The sequence below is a fragment of the Urocampus carinirostris genome, chromosome 7, assembly GCF_059441175.1.
Source record: "Urocampus carinirostris isolate Australia breed hairy pipefish chromosome 7, RoL_Ucar_1.0, whole genome shotgun sequence".
NCBI classification, from domain to species: Eukaryota; Metazoa; Chordata; class Actinopteri; order Syngnathiformes; family Syngnathidae; genus Urocampus; species Urocampus carinirostris.
Genome location: NC_142355.1, coordinates 16,899,288 through 16,922,210, shown reverse-complemented (window position 1 = coordinate 16,922,210; position 22,923 = coordinate 16,899,288). Strand labels below are relative to the sequence as shown.

Genomic DNA, 22,923 nt, shown 5'->3' with positions numbered 1-22,923 from the left:
AATTTGGACTGCAGGAATAAAACATTAGTATGATCTCGATATCCTACCCTGTATAATATACAGTGTATATGGTTCTAATTGCACGATTTTGGAGGATAAAAAGGGGCTGTAGTGAACTTTTGTAATTATAGCCCCAGACTTCTGCACAATAACACTTGTTCATTAAATTGACGGTTTTCCTTCAAATTAATTGTATACTCTCGTCTTTCCTTTTAATTTTACCACTCATCAAACCGAGAACTAATCCAGTAGCTTTACTCCCCTCTGTTTAAAATCCTTCGTGCTACAAAAACATCTTCCAAGCACCGTCAAATGAATGAAATACAAATTTCTGCAACCTAAGTCTATAAACATACTCTCAGAAAATGAAAAAAAAAAAATTACTAGTAAGGTTTTGAATTGAATATGTGGACAAGCTTTAATCCAGCAAAGTTATTTGTTACTTATATTGATAATTTAATAAATTGTTACAATCAAATTAACACAGCAAGTAACGTAAAATCCTTACACTAATTTCGACCTAGTATCAAGGCAATGAACTCGGTGCTAAAAACAAGGTGCCGTTGATTTGGCTCAATTATCTTACCTTCACATTCACCAACTTGGGCATTGTCTTGGGTCTTGTGGGCTCTCTCTAGGCAGGATTGAGAATATAGAAAAACAATAAGATGAAGTGTGGTTTAAACAGTGTGAAGATGTATTATCAAACACTGTCGTGTAAAATAACAGAAGGGCCGTTATTTATACTGTATTGCGAATCGTAGGCCCTGCCATATTGCCGTTCGGAGTATGAAACAAACAAAAAATGAACGTTATTCTATTTCTCATTAATACGTACATGCTTAATATTTACTCTTAATAATTAGGATTTTTACCATTAAATTTTGATTCCAGGTGAAATGAAAACGTGTCGAACCTTTGCCGCAACAAAAGAAACACCTGCGCTGCTTTCGCCAACGACGAAGTTTTGTGATGTGGACTTTTCACCACTAGGGGCGCTATCTGCCAAAATTCTGCAATGTCGGGATGATTTTAGGAATACAGTGGGACCTCGCTACTTCGCAGTTCGACGTTCGCGGCTTCAGAGCTTCGCGGTCTGTGATGGTTAATAAAAGGGGCGTCGATACTTCGCAGATTTTCACTTTTAGCGGGTGGTTTTGGTCCCCATTAACAGGGTCTAAAAAAATAATTTAAAAAAAAATAAATAAATAAAAAAAGTATATACTTTTTTTTCTCTTTTTGAAGGTGCGCCACTACTACGCGGATTTTCACTTATCGCGGGTGGTTTTGGTCCCCATTAACCGAGATAACCGAGGTCTTACTGTATACACTACACTAAACATCAATGTTAGCATTTTCACTTCCTTACTGAAAGGCTACCTTAAAAACCTTTTATACTCGAAGCACAGGTCAATAAAATAAAACGTATATTTAACCAATCCTTGGCTAAATGGAGTCAAATTTCTGTTAAAAGTAGAAACATTTTGAAATTAGAACCTAAACTAAACAAGACATAATGAATCTTTTGACATCTTAAAAAAATAACTTCAAATATATGTTGCTTTCCACTGATAATGTGCGTTTAATACTTTGGGTCTGTTAAAGACATTGTTCGATTTTGGGTTTCTTCCCACCGTAAGTGGCAACGAAGGAGCAAAAAGCATTGTTACAACTCGTTCTGTAGTTTTAAGGTCCTTTATTGGATCCACCAACAGCATTCAATAAGGTTAGAAACCGAAAATACAATAAGTCTACTTACTTTCAGATACCAAATAAACAATAAAGCAATTCAATGTGAGATTTTAAAAGCAACATTCTCACTCTTATCTCCCCACAAGGATTTAAACAGAAGATCTACAACTCTATGAGGCCAATGCTCACCCAATCAAATTGCTCTGGTTCTTGGCTGGCTTTTTCGGGTGTTTACAGTTTGTTCAGTGGGTTTTCATCCAAAAGTGTCTCAACAGTGAAGATACAATGTTTAATGAGTTTACAACTACGCCTTCAGATACATACAGAATCAGTGATGTTTTTCGTGAATGAACCAGCTGGTATGAGCCAGCTCTTGAAAGTGTTGGAATTTCTTGTTAAATGAACACAAACTTCAATTAATCATCTGACTCCAATTTGTGACCTTTCCCAATCACCACTCATCCCAACAATTTGCGTGCTCTTTTCTGCATAAAGTTCTCAAGAACTCATGAGTGGATTTATTTCTAACACACAAATCAATACAGCTCTGCACTCTTCTCCTTCCAAAAACCGACTCCTCTCCTTCTTCCGAGTTGCTCAGCAAAGAATCTCCTCCGCCACTTTGCTTGCTCCCATTGGTCTCCCGTTCCCGGAAGAATGGCGCGTCAACCTCCTCCACCTCGGCCCCCAGACAGCTGGTCACCTCCCAATGCCTGAGAGCTGCCCCACGTAATATACTCCAGAAAACTTTTGCACAAAACACAGAGAGTCCAACAAACAAAACCAGATTCAAACTTCCATATTCCTTTGAAAGTGAAATTTATATGTGAGAATTCAGGTGGGGGAGACGTGATTTTGCTGCCTGGAGCCCCCGGCACACGCAGTTATCAGGTCCGACAGCTGCGCCCTGAACGCAGTACGCTCAGAGGATTTAGACTGAGTGAGAGCAGGAGAATTGCTGAAAAGTAGAGGGTGTTTTTTTACTCTAGCCCCCAGCGCCTGTCTTTTGTGACAAAATGTAAGTTTAAAAAAAAACTATAAATACAACTGTGATGGGTGGGTATTAAAAAAAAAAGGCAACAAGACAGAAGTTCCGCCAGACCGGATGATGATTTAAATTTTAGACCGGAGTGGAAATTCGGATCAGGTCAAAATTAGGCTCAGCTTCATGATCTTACCTCTAGGCTGAAAGTGGCAAGAAAACCTTTGCCTGCTTGCTTGCTTTGGATTTGTCCAACCATTGCTATTAAATCAACACAACTGTATTATTTCCTTGTTTCACGGCTGTTGGGGCTGACAATTTGGTAGAACACCGCCCTATAGCCACTAAGCCAGACAGCCGTGAAACTGGTGACGTTGCTTAGTGCTTGTGAGCTTTCCTTCAGACGCCAACACGAAATCTGATTAGCCCCACCAACTGCTCTCTCCAAGACTGATTGTATGGGCCAGAGCCTGCAAATCTCATCCTGAAGGCCTCAGGATGGATTTTTGAGCCTAGCAACAAGTAATGGCGGAAATATGATTGCCTAAATTCTTAAAATGAAAGCATATATCTGGAAGCAGAACAACCAGGGAGAAGCAATGAAAGGAATCCAACACACATTTTGGAATTATTTAATAAAGATTCATGGGCAATATATAAATAACATCACGATTAAGATATTTTTGGAGCCAGCAGAGAACCCTTGTAGGCGCTTACGGGCCACCACTGCTGCAAACTCTAGCTGGGACTTTGCCCTATAAATTTTGGACCGATCCAAACATTAACTGCTTTGCTTCACTTTTACAGATATTGGAACAATATGGGGAAGATTAGCATAGTCCTAGTTTTATCTCAGGGCAAGATATATTTATGAACAGAGCCATGTCTGGCTTGAGTACCATACATTCCAGGAACCCTGGCATATGGCGCGCTTCAAACTGTTTTGTATATCCCATTTCAGTCCAATCATCTCTAAAGTGAAAGTCCTACGTAGTGGACTTGTTAAAAAATGTGTGGATGCTTTGAGCAGCAGCCAGGCCCACAACAACCTCCAGCTTTGTGATGGGGGCGTTGCACAGTTGATGGATGCTGGGGAAGCGCTCCAACAGGGCTAAGGCTTTGACCCGGCCCACCCCGGGAACCTGCTGCACCGTGGCCAAGATTAATGGGTCCAAAAGTCCTGATGAGCGCCTTCTGCCAAATGGATTCTCTTTGCCGTCCATGTGAATCTGCCGCCAGAACAAAGAACATTACTATCACATCAAATTGAAAGGGCGATGTTGAGAGTCATTCCCTCATTACCAAACCTTTAGGGAAGTAGGAAATGTGTGAATAATTGCAAATAACCACCTTATAGCTCCGAATCCAACCACTGACATCCTATTAATTCCAGTTAGGTATAAACTAAGTTCTGGCATAGCTTACACTAGAACCTTCTGATTGAAAAGCCTTGTGAAGACAAACAGATCCCTATAGACGGCATTATTCTATTGCTTTGGATTTGAGATCAGGTTTTTGTGTTTGTGAGTGAATAAATGGCTATTTTGCCAAAAAACAAACAAAAATCTCTAAGTAGTTTTGACTGAGGAATCAACATTTTCAATATTGGATCAAAGTCTTCTTGACAAGTATGTTATCTCCCCTTCTTGGTCAAATTTGTATATTTAGGACAACCAACCCATTACAGTAAGGATGCAAAAAATAGCAACTAAGCTTGTACCCGTTTTTTTATAAGGCATACTGTGATATTTGACCACTAAATGCAATATTGTGTAGTGCAATCGAAAACAAGTGCTACAAAAGTGACCAAACAGCACCAATTTTCTTCTCGCCCCAAATAACGTACTCGGTCCGTGGATTCAGCGTCACGCAACTCTTGATTTTTACTGTCCCTACCTTGTCTGGAATGCAATCACCTCTCCATCTCTCTGTGTTGGAAAGCATTGACAGGAATTGACTGTGGTTATCGGACAGACCGTTGTCAGGAGTGGAAACTAATCTCCAATAGCCATCAGTACTTTTCAATTGAGTCAAAATATATTTGATGGCATTGCTGCCAAGGATCATCTGTTCTGTCTGGCAAGGTATTTTGTTTTTGGGGGGTACTATTTGCAGCTAGCTGGCAGACAATCATTTTTTGACCTACGAGTATTTTAAAAAATGCATGTTTATATCATAGTAGTTGTATTTTTCCTTATTATTCGTATCAATGTTTTTTTATAATAAATCGAGGTTTTTTTTACCACTAGGAGGCGCTAAATAACACACCATGTACCTTTGACTCAATTCACTTGTTGATAACTATTTTCTAATATTTATCACCCACTTGGAATGTTTCAAATCAAACTCTTCAATTCCTATTTTTGATTAAACAATTAACACATTTTCGAATAGCTGAATTTTTAATTAAAAAAATAAAAAAACATCAGCCCATTCTGCTTCTTTGTTTTGATGTGCTGAAAACAGTTGCCATAATTGGACTTTGGTGAAATGGCTAGCAAACAATTAATGAAAATGAACCTCCCCCTTGAGCGGCAAGGCAGAGTTGTTAGCGTGTACGCGGCACAGTTCTGAGGTCATAGGCTTAAAACCATTGGCCCACCTTCTTGTGCGGAATTTGCATATTCACCCCGTGCTTGTGTGGGTTTCCTCGGGGCACTCCGGTTTCCGCCCTCATTCCAAAAACATAGACTGTATGTCAGGTTAATTGGCCGTTCCAGATTGTCCCTAGGTGTGAATGAGCGAGTGGGTTGATCGTCTCTGTGCGCCCTTTGACTGTGGCAAGGCGTTCAGGGTGGGATGGGTTTCAGCACCCCCGAAATCCTACTGGGGATAAGCAGTGCGGACAATGGATGGATGGGTGGACCCTGACCATCTAAATATAACCTAACTACTGTTTCAATATTGAAATGTGTCACTGCCCATATTTAGTCATGAAAACAGTATGTACTTTCGTCATTTATAACTGCTTCATTTATTTAGCCGAAATTATGTAACTTATGTAACGGTTGTGTTTTATTCTATAATATCTACTTACATCTGTAGCGGCATACACAATGAAACACGAAACATACATTTCAGTTCATGCGATGTCTAAACAAGTACATTCTTAGGGAGATCGCATTAAGTCCAGCTTTCATCTGTTTTGACAAAATACAATTGATTTGGGGCAGTAGCTAAGGAAGTCAAGTGCTCGTCTTTGGATCAAGAGATCCCACGTTCGATTCCCTGTTCCAGTGTTATATGTCGAAGTGTCCTTGGGCAAGACACTGAATCCCCCGATAAGCAGTTAGTTTCCTTGCATGGCTGACGCTGCTATCAGTAAGTGAGTGTGTGTGAATGGGTAAGTGTGAAGCACTTTGAGAGGTCTTCATTGACTTGAAAAGCGCTACATAAATGCAGACCATTTACATTTTCTAATTAAGGGTTAAGCAGCTTGAGTAAAATTGTACCTACAGATGACAAAAAGGTCATCAGTAGGATGTGTGTTCCATTCAACTGAATGACTTGTATTAGATATTAACTCACCTTATGAACTTATTGTCTATCAGCTCATGTAACCCCTCCATATATAATGTAAATAAAACCTTCAATGGAACTGCTCATCTGTTCGCCTCTATTCTTTAAAGCTGCCTTTTCAGTATTCACAACCAACGAGCATGTGGAGGAAAAAAGCCTTTTCTCAACACTTTTCATGAAATATGCTATTTCACCTACCCAAAAAAAAGAATCCTGAAGATCAACCACACTCAATCGGTATCAATAAAAAGTGCCGTTACCATTTGAAGGAAAAGCTGCGAAGCCTTGGTCTGCCCGCCGACCGGCAGCAATGTCAGGCCAAGCTCCAACACGACAAACTTCTGGACCGCCCAGAAGTACTGCTCTACCAGGCGGGTTTTTTCTACTATCACCATTTCCTGGAAGCTGCTGCAGGCCTGCGCCATCAACACAGTCAGACTCAATACTACAGAGGAAAGATGTTTCCATAAACTTACATTCCGGTAGCGAACAAGCTTCCTCTTGTAGGAAGCCCCCGCAATGATGTCGCACTCAGAAAGGTAGAGGATGCAACTTTTGTTTGGGAGGAGGAAGTCCGCTATGCCCAGCTCGTTCTCAAAAAGGACTTTTACACTCCCGCCTGGAAAAAAAAAACAGTTTGTATTTTACCGTTTACATACAGTATTTATTTTTGATTGTCCACGCCCATGGCTTCAAGGTGGTTCAAGTGCTCACATATCACACACAAGTAGATACGGTATTGAGATTCCTTGAAATTCCTCACACTGTGTCATTGCCTAATCAAAATAAATTACTGTCAAGGTTAAAACTTGAGATTGTATTAGAATGAAAAAGAACAGATTTTGAGTCTGAGATTTAGGTTTTTGATCAGAGGCGCGTGCTTTCAGGATCGGATCAGGAAGGAATCACATGTTTAAATGCAGTGTATAATGGGGTATAATCTTTGGCTTTGTTACATCACTTTGAGGATAACATACAAAGGCACATTCAAACTATAACCAAACTATAATTTCCCTTAAAGTTAACTTCATTTTTCATTAATGTAAACATAAGACGGGCGGCACAGCGGATCAGTGGTTAGTGTATCCGCGGCACAGTTCTGAGGTCATGGGATCAAATCCAGCTATCAGCCTTCCTGTGTGGAGTTTGCATGTTCTCCCCGAGCTTGTGTGGGTTTCCTCCGAGCACTCCGGTTTCCTCCCACATTCATGACAGGTTAATTGGCCGGTTCAAATTGTCCCTAGGTGTAAAAGAGCAAGTGAGTTGTCTGTCTCCATTTGCCATGCGACTTGCTGGCAACCAATTTAGGGTGTCCCCTGCCCACAGCCTGAAGATAGCTGGTATGGGCTCCAGCTCCCTCGCGACCTTAATGATGATAAGCAGTGCCAATAATGGATGGATGGATAAACACAGCACACCATTTTGACAGAAAATATATTTTTTTGCAATTTCACATAAAAAAGAAGGAAATATTATGTTAAGATAAGGGCTCTAGCTGGAAACGGTCACAGAGGTGTTCTGTAGCCCATCGTTTGTCATTTTAGCTTTGAGTTTGAGACCCTACTGAGGATAATCGGCAAATGGATGAAAATGGATGGATATAAAAATGAAATATGGCCTGTATATATATCGCTGGTTCGCGCCTCGGCCGAGTCATACCTAAGACTTATAACATTGGTAAAAATGGCGGCGCCCTCTGTTGGCTGCGGCTGCATCGGCTCGCTACAACGGGTCAGGTGTATCGACATTTCGTTCTTACAAAAGAAATTATTATTATTATTATATATATATATATATATATATATATATATATACATGTCTGCATGCAGATTTTTTCATAAATTCATATTGAAAAAAGTATACGATCTCTATTCTAAGGTATCATAATGATTCTAAATACCTATGACCAGGTCATTTTATCTGAATTATTCTAAATACCAATTACCAGGTAAGGTTATTTTTGTTTTCTCCTGAATTTACAGATATTTCTACATTCCAAATTTCTGTCAAGATGGGGTGTTGAGTCTATCTATCTATCTACCTACCTTGGTCATATCCCTCAAGAGGGGTGACCGACAGCAAGACAAACACATACAATAACAAAGAAAATAAAAGGGAAAAAAATAGCAAAAAAAAACACACACAAAAATTTTGGGACCATGGCCAACCCAATTGCCCAAACACCCAAACAAGTTAGGCACCTCGGCACCTAAGTTGGTCATGCTTTCGTCCCTCCAGATGAAACGGGACACCAGAAAGCGGCCATGTCACTCGGGTCAGGGTGACACAACACACTCTTTTGTTGAACAGCAGGGCCCGACAGCTTTCACTGGTTTACCCCTGCCGCATCATACGGGTGCCCATCCCATCCTTAAGAACGCGTCCACAATCCCACTATCCTTTCACAATACCTCTCCACTCCTTTCTATCACCAACAAGAGCTCTAGCTTCCATTACATTTAGACCTCAATTATTATTATTGTTGAGTCTACTATAATAAAAATGAAATTAACTTTTTTTATTTGGGCAATGACAATGAGTGTGAAGAACATCAAGGGGTCTGGATATTTTCCATACCCACTGAAAGATTTCATATTTTATACATTTTACTATAAAGGATTTTATACAAATTAAATTTATTGAATGCAATGAAGATTTTTTACAGAGAGGGCTTAAGTTCGATGACAGGTCGCGCCGTTCCAAGTGCGGAGTGTTTTGACTGGGGAATTTTGATAACAGGGCGCTGACGAAGGACGTCAGGCCTTGTTTTGATAATCGCTTGGTGATGTTTTGAGTTTCTTCATACATGGAGGCGACGAGGTGGAGTCCATGTGGGGAGGTTCTGGCCCGCCAATGGGAGGAGTCGGCACGCCCATGGGAGGAGAAGACATGCCAGCTTAGGAAAAAGGCGTGGGCCGGGAGAAAGGAAGATCGATCGAGAGGGACAATCGAGAGAGAGGCTCGACAAAGAGCGACACCAATTCGCCTAATTCGATGGAATTCACTTAGTTTATTATTTAAGAAATTAAATCTGCACCTGTGTGGAACTGCCCGTCTCTTGTTCATTTTTCCATAAAGAAGGCGAATGTAAGTTGTGTTTGGTTAATGGAGTAATATAACTAATTCGAACAATTTGGTAAACGATACATTTTTAATGTATTTAATTCCTTACACCACGGTAAGTAGCGCTTTGCACGGCTGGTTTGATCAATAGTGTTTTTATACATTATAATGCTTAGCGAACCACTTGACAATCTACTGGACTGTCTCAGAAAATTAGAATATTGTGATAAAGTTCTTTATTTTCTGTAATGCAATTAAAAAAACAAAAATGTCATACATTCTGGATTCATTACACATCAACTGAACTATTTCAAGCCTTTTATTATTTTAATATTGCTGAATTTGGCTTACAGCTTAAGAAAACTCAAAAATCCTATCTCAAAATATTAGAATATCATGAAAAAGTATACAAGTAGGCTATTCAACTAATCACCTGAATCATCTAATTAACTCGAAACACCTTGCGAGGTTTCCTGAGCCTTAAAAACACTCAGCTTGGTTCAGTAAACTAAATCACAAGTATGGGGAAGACGAAAGATCTGACTGCTGTCCAGAGGACCATCATTGATACCCTCCATCAGGAGGGTAAGACACAAAAAGAAATTTCTCAAAGAGCAGGCTGTTCACAGAGTGCAGTTTCAAAGCATATCCACAAAAAGTCTGTTGGAAGGGAAAAATGTGGCCGGAAACGCTGCACAACCAAGAGAGATGACCGCAGCCTTAACAAAATTGTGAAGAAGAGCCGCTTCCAGAATTTGGGGGAGCTTGAAAGACAGTGGGCTGAAGCTGGAGTCCAGGTATCAAAAGCCACAGTTCACAGACGTGTCCGGGAAATGGGCTACAATAGCCGTATTCCCATGGTCAAGCCACTTCTGAACTCAAGACAACGGAAGAAGCGTCTGACTTGGGCTATGGAGAAGAAGCACTGGACAGTTGCAGAGTGGTCCAAAGTCCTCTTTTCAGACGAAAGCAAGTTTTGCATTTCATTTGGAAGTCAAGGCGCCAGAGGAGAAAGGCTGGAGAGGAGCAAAATCCAAGTTGCTTGAAATCCAGTGTGAAGTTCCCACAGTCAGCAATGGTTTGGGGAGCCATGTCAGCTGCTGGTGTTGGTCCACTGTGTTTCATCAAGTCCAGAGTAAATGCAACTGTGTACCAAGAGATTTTAGAGCACTACATGCTTCCATCTGCTGAAAAGCTCTATGGAGATGAGGATTTCATTTTCCAGCATGATCTGGCACCTGCCCACAGTGCCAAAACCACCAGTAACTGGTGCACTGACCATGGCATCACTGTCCTTGATTGGCCTGCTAATTCCCCTGACCTGAACCCCATCGAGAATTTGTGGGGTATAGTTAAGAAGAAGATGAAAGACACCAGACCTGCAAATGCAAATGAGCTGAAGGCCGCTATCGAAGCATCCTGGGCATCAATAACACCTCAGCAATGCCACAGGCTGATTGCCTCCATGCCACACCGGATTGATGCAGTAATCCCTGCAAAAGGATTCCCAACCAAGTACTGAATGCATCAATGGACATTTTCAAATGTTTGATTTAGTTTTGCTGTTATAAAATTATTTTTTTACTTGGTCTGAGGAAGTATTCTAATATTTTGAGATAGAATTTTTGAGTTTTTTTCAGCTGTAAGCCAAAATCAGCAATATTCAAATAATCAAAGGCTTGAAATAGTTCAGTTGATGTGTAATGAATCCAGAATGTATGACATTTTTGTTTTTTTATTTGCATTACAGAAAATAAAGAACTTTATCACAATATTCTAATTTTCTGAGACAGTCCAGTATACTCAATACATTGATTGACATGTTCAAAATGTAGAGGAAAGACAATGCATTAATAAAGTCGATAAAGGAGAAAGTTGGCGAATACCAACAACAACCAAAGCTTTACGACTGAATAATATCATCCTAGTATGCCGTCAAGAGGATAACGAGTAACATGCAGCAGACTTTTAATCAACACTCTAGAAGTATTTTTTTTCCATTCACACTAAAATTGATATTTTTAGGCGACCTTGCAAAAGGTTTGTTGTGCAAATCCGGATATAAAATATTTTTTAAAATAGTGATGCCTTTAATGCAAACATCAATAAGTCATCAAAATACAGAAATAAATTGAATTCGTTCACCTTTCAAGCTTTGAATAAGCGAGGAGTTTCTCCACTTCTCGCTAGCGATGACATGTCCGTAGGCAGGGACGCTCAAAGTCGCTTTTTTGCTTTCCATAACTTTCACAAACAACTAGATATTCTCAATACTTTTGGGAAAGCGAAAACGGAAAAGCAAACTTCGGGAAGTGGTGGAATTTACCGTAAAACTCCAAGTCATTGTCATTCTTCCTGAATCACACTTCGTAATAGTGCATCGGAGTTTGCGCCAAGCCGCTAAAATCACGTGATGCCAGTTTTGTACGTCATACGTAACTGAAGCCAAATGGCAGCCATTTTACGTTGCTACTATTAAATACAACTTCAATTTCACCCCCAAAATATCCGTATAATATATGTTAAATACCCGGATACAATAATATAAAAATGACAATGACATTAATATTGACATTTACATTGTTTCTTTCTGGAAAGTATATGTAATAATTCTCTCACACGTCTCACAAATTTTGTTGCCTGCAGCAAACAACATGTAAATGTTAGTGTTAGATTTCATGTCATTTTACTGATCCAAGGAAATCAAATTGTGGAATTTTACCACGGAGAAAAACCTGGAAGTGACTGCTAAAAAATTATGTACCGATAGTTCCTAACAACGAGAACATCTGGACAACCCTAGTAGTGGCAGTCATGCTGAATGGGTGTGAGTTTACCTCACTCATCATGATTGGGGTCTATGCTAAGAAGCTCTCATTTGGCTATCATTCATCTAAGTTACAACAGCAAATATTTACTGATGTACAAACAGGACAGAGGCGCGCTACAGAAAAGCGTGTTGTTTAGGCGTTAGGGTTCAATAAGGTGATCTTTAGGTCTAGTTACAGCCAGCTTATGGTGCACTATCGGGGGTTTTAGTGTGCCATCTCCATCCCTGGGGGTCGAATTGCCTTAATTCAGAACCTTTTCTGCCCTCCACTCACCTGATAAGGTTGGAGTCTTTTTGGCCAGGCTTTCAGGAACACTTGCTTCTTTCTTTCGAGCTCATTTTGGATGGAAAATAGCGCAATATTATTGTCTAGGGTTTATGCCGCACGCTCACTACCTCCGAAGGCTGCATTGCAAATTAAGTTCTCGTTCTGGCCTCCGCTCACCATGTAACAGTACCTAAAAATAAACCGTAAAGTCACAAAAAACAAAACCTTCCTCTTTCATTTCAACATCCAACAGAGATAGTGCAGACCCCTGACAAGATCAAACTGCTTCTGGTGGACCCATCCAATATGGCCGACTGTTTACATTCTGTGGTGGGTGAGTGACATCCGGTGAAAACTGTCAATTGAGGTGCACTTGGGGTGACAATGTAAAATGGCCATCAAGAACTTTGCTGTCAATGGATTTTCAGCTTCTTTTTGGCACCAACTTGGCTAAAAACCAACAAACTGCTGTGCAGTGTGTGTTTATAGATTTATTACATTTTTATATGTTTTCCCCTGTACATTAAATTGGCATACAATGAATTTAAAATCAACATCTTTGATAAACAATTGAGAAAACAGAGAAAAGGAAAAAGCCAGAGCTTATCTTGATTCCGTCACCTTGCCAGTCTAATCACTTTTCACATTAATCAAATAATGTAACAAGGTGTTATAACAAGGTACCATATGTCAAATGAATCACATATTATCATTAAAAAAAAGCAGATAGTAAGGAATACTTAATATAAAGTCAGATAATAAATGTAGTATTATAATTTCTCATAACGCCATTTGATTCCGCATACTCACGCAAAAAATTAGACTAAAACAATTTTGATGAATGGATATACTGTATGTATGTTGTTTGTATTTTTTTTTATTATTTAAATAATTTTCCGTTCCCATGCCATGCCACTTCTTTCTCTTTCTCACTCGTAAGTGATGAGTAGGGTTCAAAATGAATATATTGTATTGTTGTGATTTTGTAGGGTGACCCAAACGCAGGAAGTAAGGCAAGGTGTTCAAAAACCATGGTATTGAATCAAAAAATAATCAACAAAGTAACAAACCAACTGTCAATGAACATATCCAAACCAGAAAACCAAGACATAACCTCAGAACAAGGATGAAACTGGAAAAAGAGTGACAGCGGTACAAATGGTGTTATTGGTGGCGAAAAATGACCTGACAAAGGGCTCTGTTAAAAATGTCCTTTTGAAGGCTTGGGGTGATTAAGGACAGGTTTGTTTTTTAACCCTAATGGACACACTTCTCCCAATTCCAAAACCATTAGGTGCCCTCTGGTCAAAGAGGGTGCACAAGACCCCAATAATTAAGTGATCACGCTATGTAAGTATACACGATGGATTAATTTCAAAAGTATGAGAGTACAGTGATCCCCCGCGGCGTCCATTGTCACGGTTTCTCTCCTTCACAGATTTCCATTGTTATTGTTATCTGCATTCTGATTGGCTAAAAAGTCCCAGATAATAGTTATTGTTTGCAAATAAACAAATAAATAAAGGTTTACAGTATACTGTTGTTAAACACATGCTTGGGCCTGTTTAAATGCATTGTCCTTTGATTTCACTGCATTGTAGAGTATTTGATTTTATAATAATTGTAAACATACTGTATAAAGGTTTCAACTTCACGGACTTTGCTTATCACAGGTTCGTTATGGACGCTAGCCCCTTGGATAAACGAGGGATCACTGTAAGATCCTTTTGGGTACACTTGACATGTTCTGTCAAGCTACTGCCCCACATTTTACTGTTCACGCTCTTCAAGAAATACTTATCACTTGCAATCGTGCTTGACATGATTACTTTTACAAATTTAAAGTATTTATTTTAGTTACACAAAAGTCATGTGATAAATTGAATATTCCATTCCGCATAATAACTACTGTTGGATTTGAAATAAATGTAAAATACAATCATTTGTGGAACACGTTATACATACTTTGAATTGATTGTTAATTAGCTGCACTCTAGTGATTATGAAATGACAATATCAAAACTGACTTTTTTGTGTCCGTCTGATGCAATCTGGTGCAATTTGGTTGGTCTGACAGTAGTTTCCATTGACCAGACCGGGTTATTGTCAGCCTGTTACTCAGAGTAACCTGTGACAGGCTTTGTCTCACCAGACTTCTGAAATGGAATCTTCTTTTAAGACAAGATAATTATCTACGGTGAATGCTCAGCTTTAGCCATCACACCTCTGGAGGACGATGACAAGTGTGTCACTTTCTATAGACACAAGATAAGAAAGCACACATTGACTTAATACTCGTGTGGTTCGGCTGCATTAAAAAAAGTTTGATGAAATTACCAGGAGCAATCATGATTTCTTGGTTTTTGGTTCCAATGCGAAGGACAATAAGGTCGTTCTGAGGATCAATGTCCCTCACTGTGCTGGTGGCCATCAGGGTCAGGTGTCGAAGGAGTCCAGCATACTTTGCGGCCTTGGAGTTCTCGAACGTTGATCGGACCGGGACACCTTTCAGAAAGGAATTTACTACAGTTGTCACTTCATATAAATTGTGAATTTTGGCTATGTGTTAGATCAGGGGTCACCTCCCGAGCTTTTTGAAGCTGCAAGCAACTCTTTTTGTAACAGATGAGCGAAACACGCTACCAGTATGATATGCATTTTTAAAGATACTTATAATCAATCAAAAATTATGAATCAAACTGTATTTCTATAGCACTTTTCAGGCAAAGAACTGCAACTCAAAATGCTGTAAAAAACATTCAATGTACAGAAAATAAGAAAAGGAAATCATCTCTTTTCACCCTACACAACAACCCAAAACACCAAATACACATACGCACACGATGGTAAAAATGAAATAAAAACAAAATAAATAATAATGAATAGATTAATTGATTAATAATTGAAATAATGACAAGGTACAGACTAACCGTGTGAGGTAAGGGACCTCAGGGAGGCTCATGTTACTAGGTTGTTACTATGTTATTATTACGATCCCTTAACCACCTGGTTTTGTTAGGGCACCACTGAATAAGCAACTATGGATAGCTTTCTCCACTGTTCACGGTTGTAATGACATTACTTGGTTCTAATTATTGAAAAATGGATGATATTGGCTATGCCAACCTTTTAAAATATCCATATGATTCATAAATTATAGGCTACTTTTAAAAATAATGTTGGAATGATGATCATGTTTTTAAAGACACTGGTAATGTACCGGTAAATGATTTCTCATGCCAGTTAGGAATCAAATTTCCTTGCAAATCAAAATGACCAAACACTGGTTGGCTATATTAAGAACCAATCTGCTGGCTACTCAAGTGTTCGTGTGGGCCTACCTAGAGCATGTGGTTCGGTGTAGCAACAACAGAGAAAAGTCTCTCAAATGTAACACAGCAATGTGCATCCATTTAACTTGTATCCAGGATCCTGTTCTTTTGGTCATGACTGACAGTTAATGAACATAAGTGAGTGTAGTCAGGTTAAGTCACATTTATTTTTATAGCCTTTAATCACAAGATGTCTCAAAGGACTGCACAGGATTACAACTACACCATCGCTTGATCTTAAACATGCGGGCAAGGAAAAACCCAAAATCTCAACATGATGAAAAAAGAAACCATGAGAAGTACGAATGTAGACTGACCGGTAAGTCAAGAGCTATGCTTTATGTCTCAGCTCCTTCACCACGAAGGACTGGTACAGGGTCCACATGACAGCAGACGCTGCACTGATACGTCTGTCTGATCTCCCGTTCTCATTTTTAATGGCAACGTGAGCGTTGAAGTCCCCCAGCAGTACGAGGGAGTCCCCAGAGGTTGCACCCTTCCAAACACTCCAAGAAGGGTGGGTACTCTGAACTGATGTTTGGTGAGTAAGCACAAACAACAGTCAGCACCTATACCCCTACCCCAAGGCGATGGGAGGCTGCCCTCTTGTCTACCAGGGTGAACCCTTACATACAGGCACTGAGTAGTGGGGCAACCAATAAGCCCAGACCGGCTCTGCGCTTCGTACCATGGGCAACTCCAGAGTGGAAGAAAATCCAACCTCTTTTGAATGGACTGGTACGAGAGCCCAATCTATGTGTGGAGATGAGTCCAACTATATCTAGTCCGAACCTCTCAACCTCACACATCAAATTGGGCTTCTTACCCGCCATAGTAGTGAAATTCAATGTCCCAGAAGCCAGTTTGTGTAGCCGGGGATCGGTGCGGCAAGGACCCCTTTTTAGGCTGCTAACCGGCTCTCTGCCCTTCCCACAGGTGGTGAGCCCATGGGAAGGGGGACCCACGTCGTCCTTTTGGGCTGTCCCCAGCCGGACCCTTTGAGCGAAACGCCTAGCCAACAGCCGCTCACCAACGGACCCCATGTGCCCTTGTTTGCCCCTTTCGCACGAGGAAAATTGTGCTCCAATGTTGGTTTGATCATGAGAAGTCTGTTATCTGAGCTTTGTTTGACCCATCACCCAGGACCTGTTTGTAACGGCTTGAGGCCCCCAGAGAACATAGCTCCTAGGATAATTGCGACACACCAACTCCTCCACCACGGCAAGGTAGCAGATCACAGGAGGAGTGTGGTGTATTAATTATGATTGAACAAGTGAAGTCAAATTAAGTCAAATCACGGTTTTTTTGTATAGCCTTAATCACAAAAAGTTTCAAAAGACCCCACAGACTACCATTATTGGAAGATAAATGACTGAAACAAAAACAAACTTTTAAATTAATAACTCATATGTTGTGACACATTTAGATATTACAGCATCAAAATCAAAACGATGCAACACAAATCATTTGAAGCAACTTTAAAACCTACGTGATAAAACATTTTACCTTCTGCATTGGCGACGATCGTTCCAATGACGTTTCCATGACCTTCCACCCGCTGAAATATTTCCTCAACCTCTGCCTGCACAATAACAAACGCACAATTACACTTAGTAATAACCAAAAAGCATACAAACTAAAAGTTAAAACCATTTCACGGTGCTTTTGGTTTCAGTATTGCGTCCTCGCGTTGCCAATGGAAACAGGGAGGATGGAGATTATGCGGAAGTGACCTGCCCGTCAGCGGAAGTGAGCTCGTTGTTTTCAGTTCTGTATATCGTCTCTTGTAAAATCAGAGAAAATGCCAGAAGTAGCGGTGGAAAATGTGGTTGTTCACCCGTTGGTGTTGCTCAGCGTGGTTGATCACTTTAACAGGTCAGTGCGTATAGTTTCTTACTGTGCGACTCAACGCTGTTTCAAACAGTCCCTACTTGACAAGTGCGATATGGGCTAAGCTAATGTTAGCCGTTTGCTGAGTCAGAGCGCCGTTAAGAATGAATGGGGACAAGGTTAGCATTGCTAGCGTACTCGTGTTAGTAGTTTTGTGGTGACCACGCTCCTGATAACCCAGCAAATGTACTCGAATTATTCAAATCTGACACGTAAACGCCTTTGTACACTAATACAGAGTTATTGATCGCATAAACCTTTCGTTAATAGTCTCATGCGTTGCGTTATGATTAGTATGTAACATTCAGTACTGGTGTTTTAGAAAATCACAGGGAGGAAATCTCATCCTGTGTATAATTTCATGTTTAATTCAATAATGCAGAATAGGCAAAGTTGGCAATCAGAAAAGAGTTGTTGGAGTCCTGTTGGGGTCGTGGCAGAAGAAAGTCCTCGATGTGTCAAATAGCTTTGCAGGTGAGTGTGTACATTGTAATAAACGTGACATGTTTGAAGGTGATTGTGAAGAATACTATAAAAATTCTGTCCATGTTGACCCGCAGTACCCTTCGACGAAGATGACAAGGATGACTCTGTTTGGTTTCTGGACCACGATTATTTGGAGAATATGTATGGCATGTTCAAGAAAGTCAATGGTAAGGGTCATGTGTCAATTTTCAGCTCCCGTAGGTTATATATCATAGTATTAAACTTGGAATCCTATATATCCCCCTTTTTAGCCAGAGAAAGAATTGTGGGGTGGTATCACACAGGACCCAAGTTGCACAAAAATGACATCGCCATCAACGAGCTCGTCAAGCAGTACTGTACAAATTCAGTGAGGAGCTACACTATTGGACTTTTTTCCCTGCAAGTCCTGCAAGTTTAACATTGTGTCTTTTCATCATTTTAGGTCTTAGTCATCATAGACGTAAAGCCCAAAGACCTGGGGCTGCCAACAGAAGCATACTTCTCCGTGGAAGAAATACATGACGTAAGTGAGCTATGATACAAATACTGTGATGTGTATTTAGAAATTTGGCTAAATTCCTCATCAAATGTAACTAGTAAAATCTATATACTATCAGTTGTACGGATAGACAATTTAAATAACAAATATTTTAGATTTATTTATACACCTCCTTGGGCTTCATGACAAAGTTCATTTACAATACTATAATGCCAACATATTGTAAAATCGCGAATTGTGACAATAACAAGTAAAAACCTTTCTCATTAAAACAGCCACATACACACAACATACAGCACAAACATGCAAAACAATCTACTGTCCTGATGTTTAGTTGGGCTTCTACTATCTCTGCAAATCTAATTTGATTTTCACGATAACTAAAAGAATCATTTAAAAAATGCGTGTGCAAACGAACAGCCTTATTTTCATGTGATGGCAATGTATTGCTCTGTTTCAGGATGGAACGCCAACATCAAAGACATTTGAGCATGTGACCAGTGAGATTGGAGCTGAGGAAGCAGAAGAAGTTGGAGTGGAGCACCTGCTCAGGTACTCAACCAATCAGTTACACTCTCTAGTTTGAAAAACTGTTATCAGATGAAAGTAGATAAATCTTAATAAGACCCTTCATTTTTCATAAAAGTAGAACATGATGCGCTGACAGTCGTCTACAAATCCTTAATGAAGACAAGTTCGAATTAAGACTTTTCTCCACATGATGTGTTTGTACAGAGACATTAAGGACACCACAGTGGGCACGCTGTCGCAGCGCATTACAAACCAAGTCCACGGTCTGAAGGGGCTCAATTCCAAACTGCTGGAAATCCGCGCGTACTTGGAGAGGGTGGCCGCTGGCAAGCTTCCCATCAACCACCAGATCATCTACCAGCTGCAAGACGTCTTTAACCTGCTGCCCGACGTCAATCTGCTGGTACATTTTTCATTGTGGCTGTCAGAAGTTAGACTTAGTTTGCAAAATTATTTATGTCATTGAATATTACTATTATACACTGAAATAACAATACAATTGTTTTTCATTTGTAGACCTAAAACGAGTAGGTTAGAATAAATGTGCTTCATTTGAGAATATCCGTAATGTCACATATATTTTTATTATTCGTTTTATACTGGATTATTTGTTTGCTCAATTTTAAGCATCGGTTATTGGTGCCTACTATTTAAAATTGGCTTATAGCTTTCGGCAACAACTATCAAAACCAAGGTTGTTGTTGTATGGCAAGAAATAAAAACACATGGTAATGGTAGCTAATGGGTTCTGAACCCTTGGTAGCCCAAGTAAAAACACACATATATATATATATATATATATATCTACACATACTAAAATAGTTAAATATTAAGTAGTACTTACAGGTTACATTTGTGTATATGATTAAATGAAGGGTCCTTAGGCAAAATACTAAACCCCTTATCCCCGAAAAGCAGGTAGGTGCCTTGCATGGCTGATCCCGCTATCGATGTGTGTGTGCGAGTGTGCTAATGGGTACGTGTGAAGCACATTGTAAAGCGCTTTGGGAGGTCTTTAGTGACTTAAAACGTGTTATACAAATAAAGACCATTTACCATTAAATAACATAAATAAATACACATGTAAAGGGAAAACGAAATTGTATTTACCTATGGTGCGATGTGGTAAGCTGGTACAGTTGAAAACGTCCACTCGCTTCTATCGCCTCCTTACTTTTAATAACAGCGCCCATCACCTATTGGTTATGACCATATTCCTTAATGACCTTACGATGTATGGGCCTCCACAGTATTTATTTACTTTCTCAAGCTTTTTTTCCCATTGTTTTTATATCATTGCTTCTCCCTTTATCATCACTGCAAGTCCTGGGAACAATAGCTTAACAAATTCACGTTTGTTATAAAATATTCTGAACAAAGAGAGAAAAGGGAACTATCCTAATATGCTTCATGACACTGTTAGTCAAACCAATCGCATACTAGAATTTTATATGACGTCCACCAATTGCATCTTAGAGACGTATAAGGTATTTTAGTCGCACAGTCAGATGCACAAACACCGCGAAGTTTGAATTTGGTAAGTTTTTGACCATGCAAAATAATTTGTTGTTCAACGGTGGGGGAAATGTTGGAATGAGTGGCCAAAGACATTGTATTCCACATTGTAATATGAAAATAATGTAAAAAATAAAATCATAAGCTGGGTTATGTTTTACCTGCGGTCTAATGCATATTCTCGATTTTGACTGTTGAATTTTTCTGGGCAGGATTTCACAAAGGCATTCTACTTGAAGACCAACGACCAGATGCTGGTGGTCTACCTGGCGTCGCTCATCCGCTCCGTGGTGGCCCTTCACAACTTGATTAACAACAAGATCTCCAACCGGGACGCAGAGAAGAAGGAGGGCCAGGAAAAGGAGGAAGGCAAAAAGGAGAAAAAGGATGACAAGGAGAAAAAAGACGATAAGGAGAAGGACAAAACGGACAGCGCCAAGAAAGACGAGAAGAAAAAGAAATGATCCGCTACTTGCCCAAATAGGACTTGAGATAAACACGCTGGTATACAGAGACTGCTCATGAAGATGATCTGTTTTGTGTCTTCAAAGTTGCCATACTTTTGGTGCTACCTGCACATTGGCATCGCTCTTTTTTGTTAGAGGGTTTCAGTATCACATATTAAATTGGAATCATATTCAAAACACCAGGTTTGGCTTTTTTTTTCAGAGAAAGTAGACAAGTGTAAGAAGAAAGTATATTCGCAGTGTCTGAAACTTGTGACAAAAAGTTACCGGACAGCAGGGTAGACAACTCTGAAAAAATGCCTGCCCAGCCATAAAGTTGCCTGCCCCATTTTTCACAACTTAAAACACAATAACACTACTAATCGCAAAAAAAAAACATTGTTGCAAAGTATTAAGGATTGATCATCAGAATATATAACAGAACAACACTTTAAAATTAAGTTTATTATAAATCTCCTTATAACATTCATTGCATGTATATGACATCGATGTTTTCCATCTGCCATCAGCATGTACCTGCATTAAACCCATCTTCATTCATGCAATGTTCGCGTTGCGTGGTTGTCTGCTACAAGCCACAGGAACTCTTTCCACGATGCTCTTGATGTACGTTTACGTTTTGCAGCTTCATGAATTTTGTTAGCTTCTTTTGAATATTTCTTCTGGGGCTGAGGTTTTGGCTTGATTCCTGACCACTTCTCCATTTTTCTTGTGTTCTCTGTGCGTACACTTTGGAAAATTATATACAAATGCACGACCTTATAAGGCTCGGGAAAGTCCAGAAGCACGAAGTTATTTGGTGCAGGCTCCTGATGCTGCCGACTATGCAAATTGCCAAACGAACCAAAATTTCCAAATCGAACTCGGAATAAAGCAAACGTTTGATTTGGGGGGGAAAAAACATAAGATTTTTTTCTTTTCTTGAAAATGTTTTCAGCCACCCTGGCGGAGAAGTTTTGTAAGTTGTACTCCAGACGTAAAAGATGCACGCCCCAGACGTTATTTCAGACAGATATTAGAATCCTGTGACCATTTCACGTGAGTTGGTGTGAACTTTCATTACGATGAGTATGTGAGACGGCAGCGATAACTGACTGCAATTCATGGAGGGTTTCCACAAATAAGGTGTAAAGTTTTAACAAGCTTCTAACATTCCTTGGCAATGATCGTACTTTACTTAAACTCCTGGAATGTTACATTCTCTTAAACTTATCGTGTCCATGGAGCAGTTTTCCTAGATGGACAGCTCTGTCCTGTCCAGTTTGAACCCAGGTGTTTTGTTTTTTTTCTGGAGTGGTCACAACCATTAGGAACCATGATAATGTGTTCTTAGATTTTCTAACATTGACTTTATCTGGTTAGTTTGATGGGCGACTTACGTGATTGCGGCTAACCAGTGGCAATTTGTTCGGCTCTGGTTAAATCAATGGCCAGGAGACTTTAAAGTAGTTCTGCAAAATCATGGTGGCCACACGAAACATTAAATTTTTATTTAAAGGTGTACTCACTTTTGTTACCATGGTTTAGCTACCAATGGCTACATTTTGAGTTTTTTGAGGGGAAAAATACATTTACACTATTACAGACTACCTTTTATTGGGTCAAAGCGAAGTTTCTTTGGCGTTGTTCAATTGAACATTATGATGAAATATATACAGAAATGTGAGAGGTGTACTCACTCTTGTGACTTAGGCTGCTAATTTTCACCCAATTCAATTATCACCTATGCCTGTTTTCATTTGAATCACTCTGAGTTGGCCGTACACAATCTAATTACACGCTTTCTAGACTGCCATCAACAACTATAGAAGTCAAATGTTGATTTTAAAGTGACAATCGATTGGGGTGAAAAGAGAAGACTACATTG

At 39.7% G+C, this 22,923-nt stretch overlaps 4 protein-coding genes across 10 annotated transcripts in view; 1 reads left to right on the top strand and 3 right to left on the bottom strand.

Annotated features, from left to right (window-relative positions):
- tdrd12 (tudor domain containing 12) overlaps positions 1–956 on the bottom strand; it is a 33,858-nt gene extending 32,902 nt beyond the window's left edge. For 5 of the 7 annotated variants that reach the window (XM_088339921.1, XM_088339924.1, XM_088339923.1 and 2 more), the window contains exons 1-2: positions 876–949; positions 587–634 (exon numbers count right to left, since the gene is read on the bottom strand). In XM_088339921.1, the coding sequence (XP_088196047.1) occupies positions 587–634; positions 876–878 (51 nt within the window). In that variant the 5' untranslated portion in view covers positions 879–949. Of the gene's footprint in view, positions 1–586; positions 635–875 lie in introns of those variants that run through there. The other 2 variants (XM_088339922.1, XM_088339925.1) reach the window with 2 other exon arrangements.
- Positions 957–3,292: 2,336 nt separating this feature from the next.
- Positions 3,293–11,660, bottom strand: faap24 (FA core complex associated protein 24). The gene is made up of 4 exons (XM_088339286.1): positions 11,402–11,660; positions 6,670–6,812; positions 6,454–6,609; positions 3,293–3,903 (listed from the first exon to the last, which is right to left on the bottom strand). The coding sequence occupies exons 1-4, from the start codon at positions 11,496–11,498 to the stop codon at positions 3,661–3,663; spliced, it is 639 nt and encodes a 212-aa protein (XP_088195412.1). The 5' UTR covers positions 11,499–11,660; the 3' UTR covers positions 3,293–3,660.
- Positions 11,661–12,830: 1,170 nt separating this feature from the next.
- Positions 12,831–17,429, bottom strand: LOC148362489 (dynein light chain roadblock-type 2-like). Its single transcript, XM_088339918.1, has 4 exons — positions 17,337–17,429; positions 17,193–17,268; positions 14,692–14,859; positions 12,831–14,609 (listed from the first exon to the last, which is right to left on the bottom strand). The coding sequence occupies exons 1-4, from the start codon at positions 17,337–17,339 to the stop codon at positions 14,566–14,568; spliced, it is 291 nt and encodes a 96-aa protein (XP_088196044.1). The 5' UTR covers positions 17,340–17,429; the 3' UTR covers positions 12,831–14,565.
- Positions 17,396–21,235, top strand: psmd7 (proteasome 26S subunit, non-ATPase 7). Its single transcript, XM_088339915.1, has 8 exons — positions 17,396–17,561; positions 17,959–18,050; positions 18,137–18,229; positions 18,314–18,411; positions 18,487–18,567; positions 19,004–19,095; positions 19,279–19,477; positions 20,802–21,235. Exons 1-8 carry the CDS (start codon positions 17,488–17,490, stop codon positions 21,051–21,053), a joined length of 981 nt encoding a protein of 326 aa, XP_088196041.1. The 5' UTR covers positions 17,396–17,487; the 3' UTR covers positions 21,054–21,235.
- Positions 21,236–22,923: the final 1,688 nt, after the last annotated feature.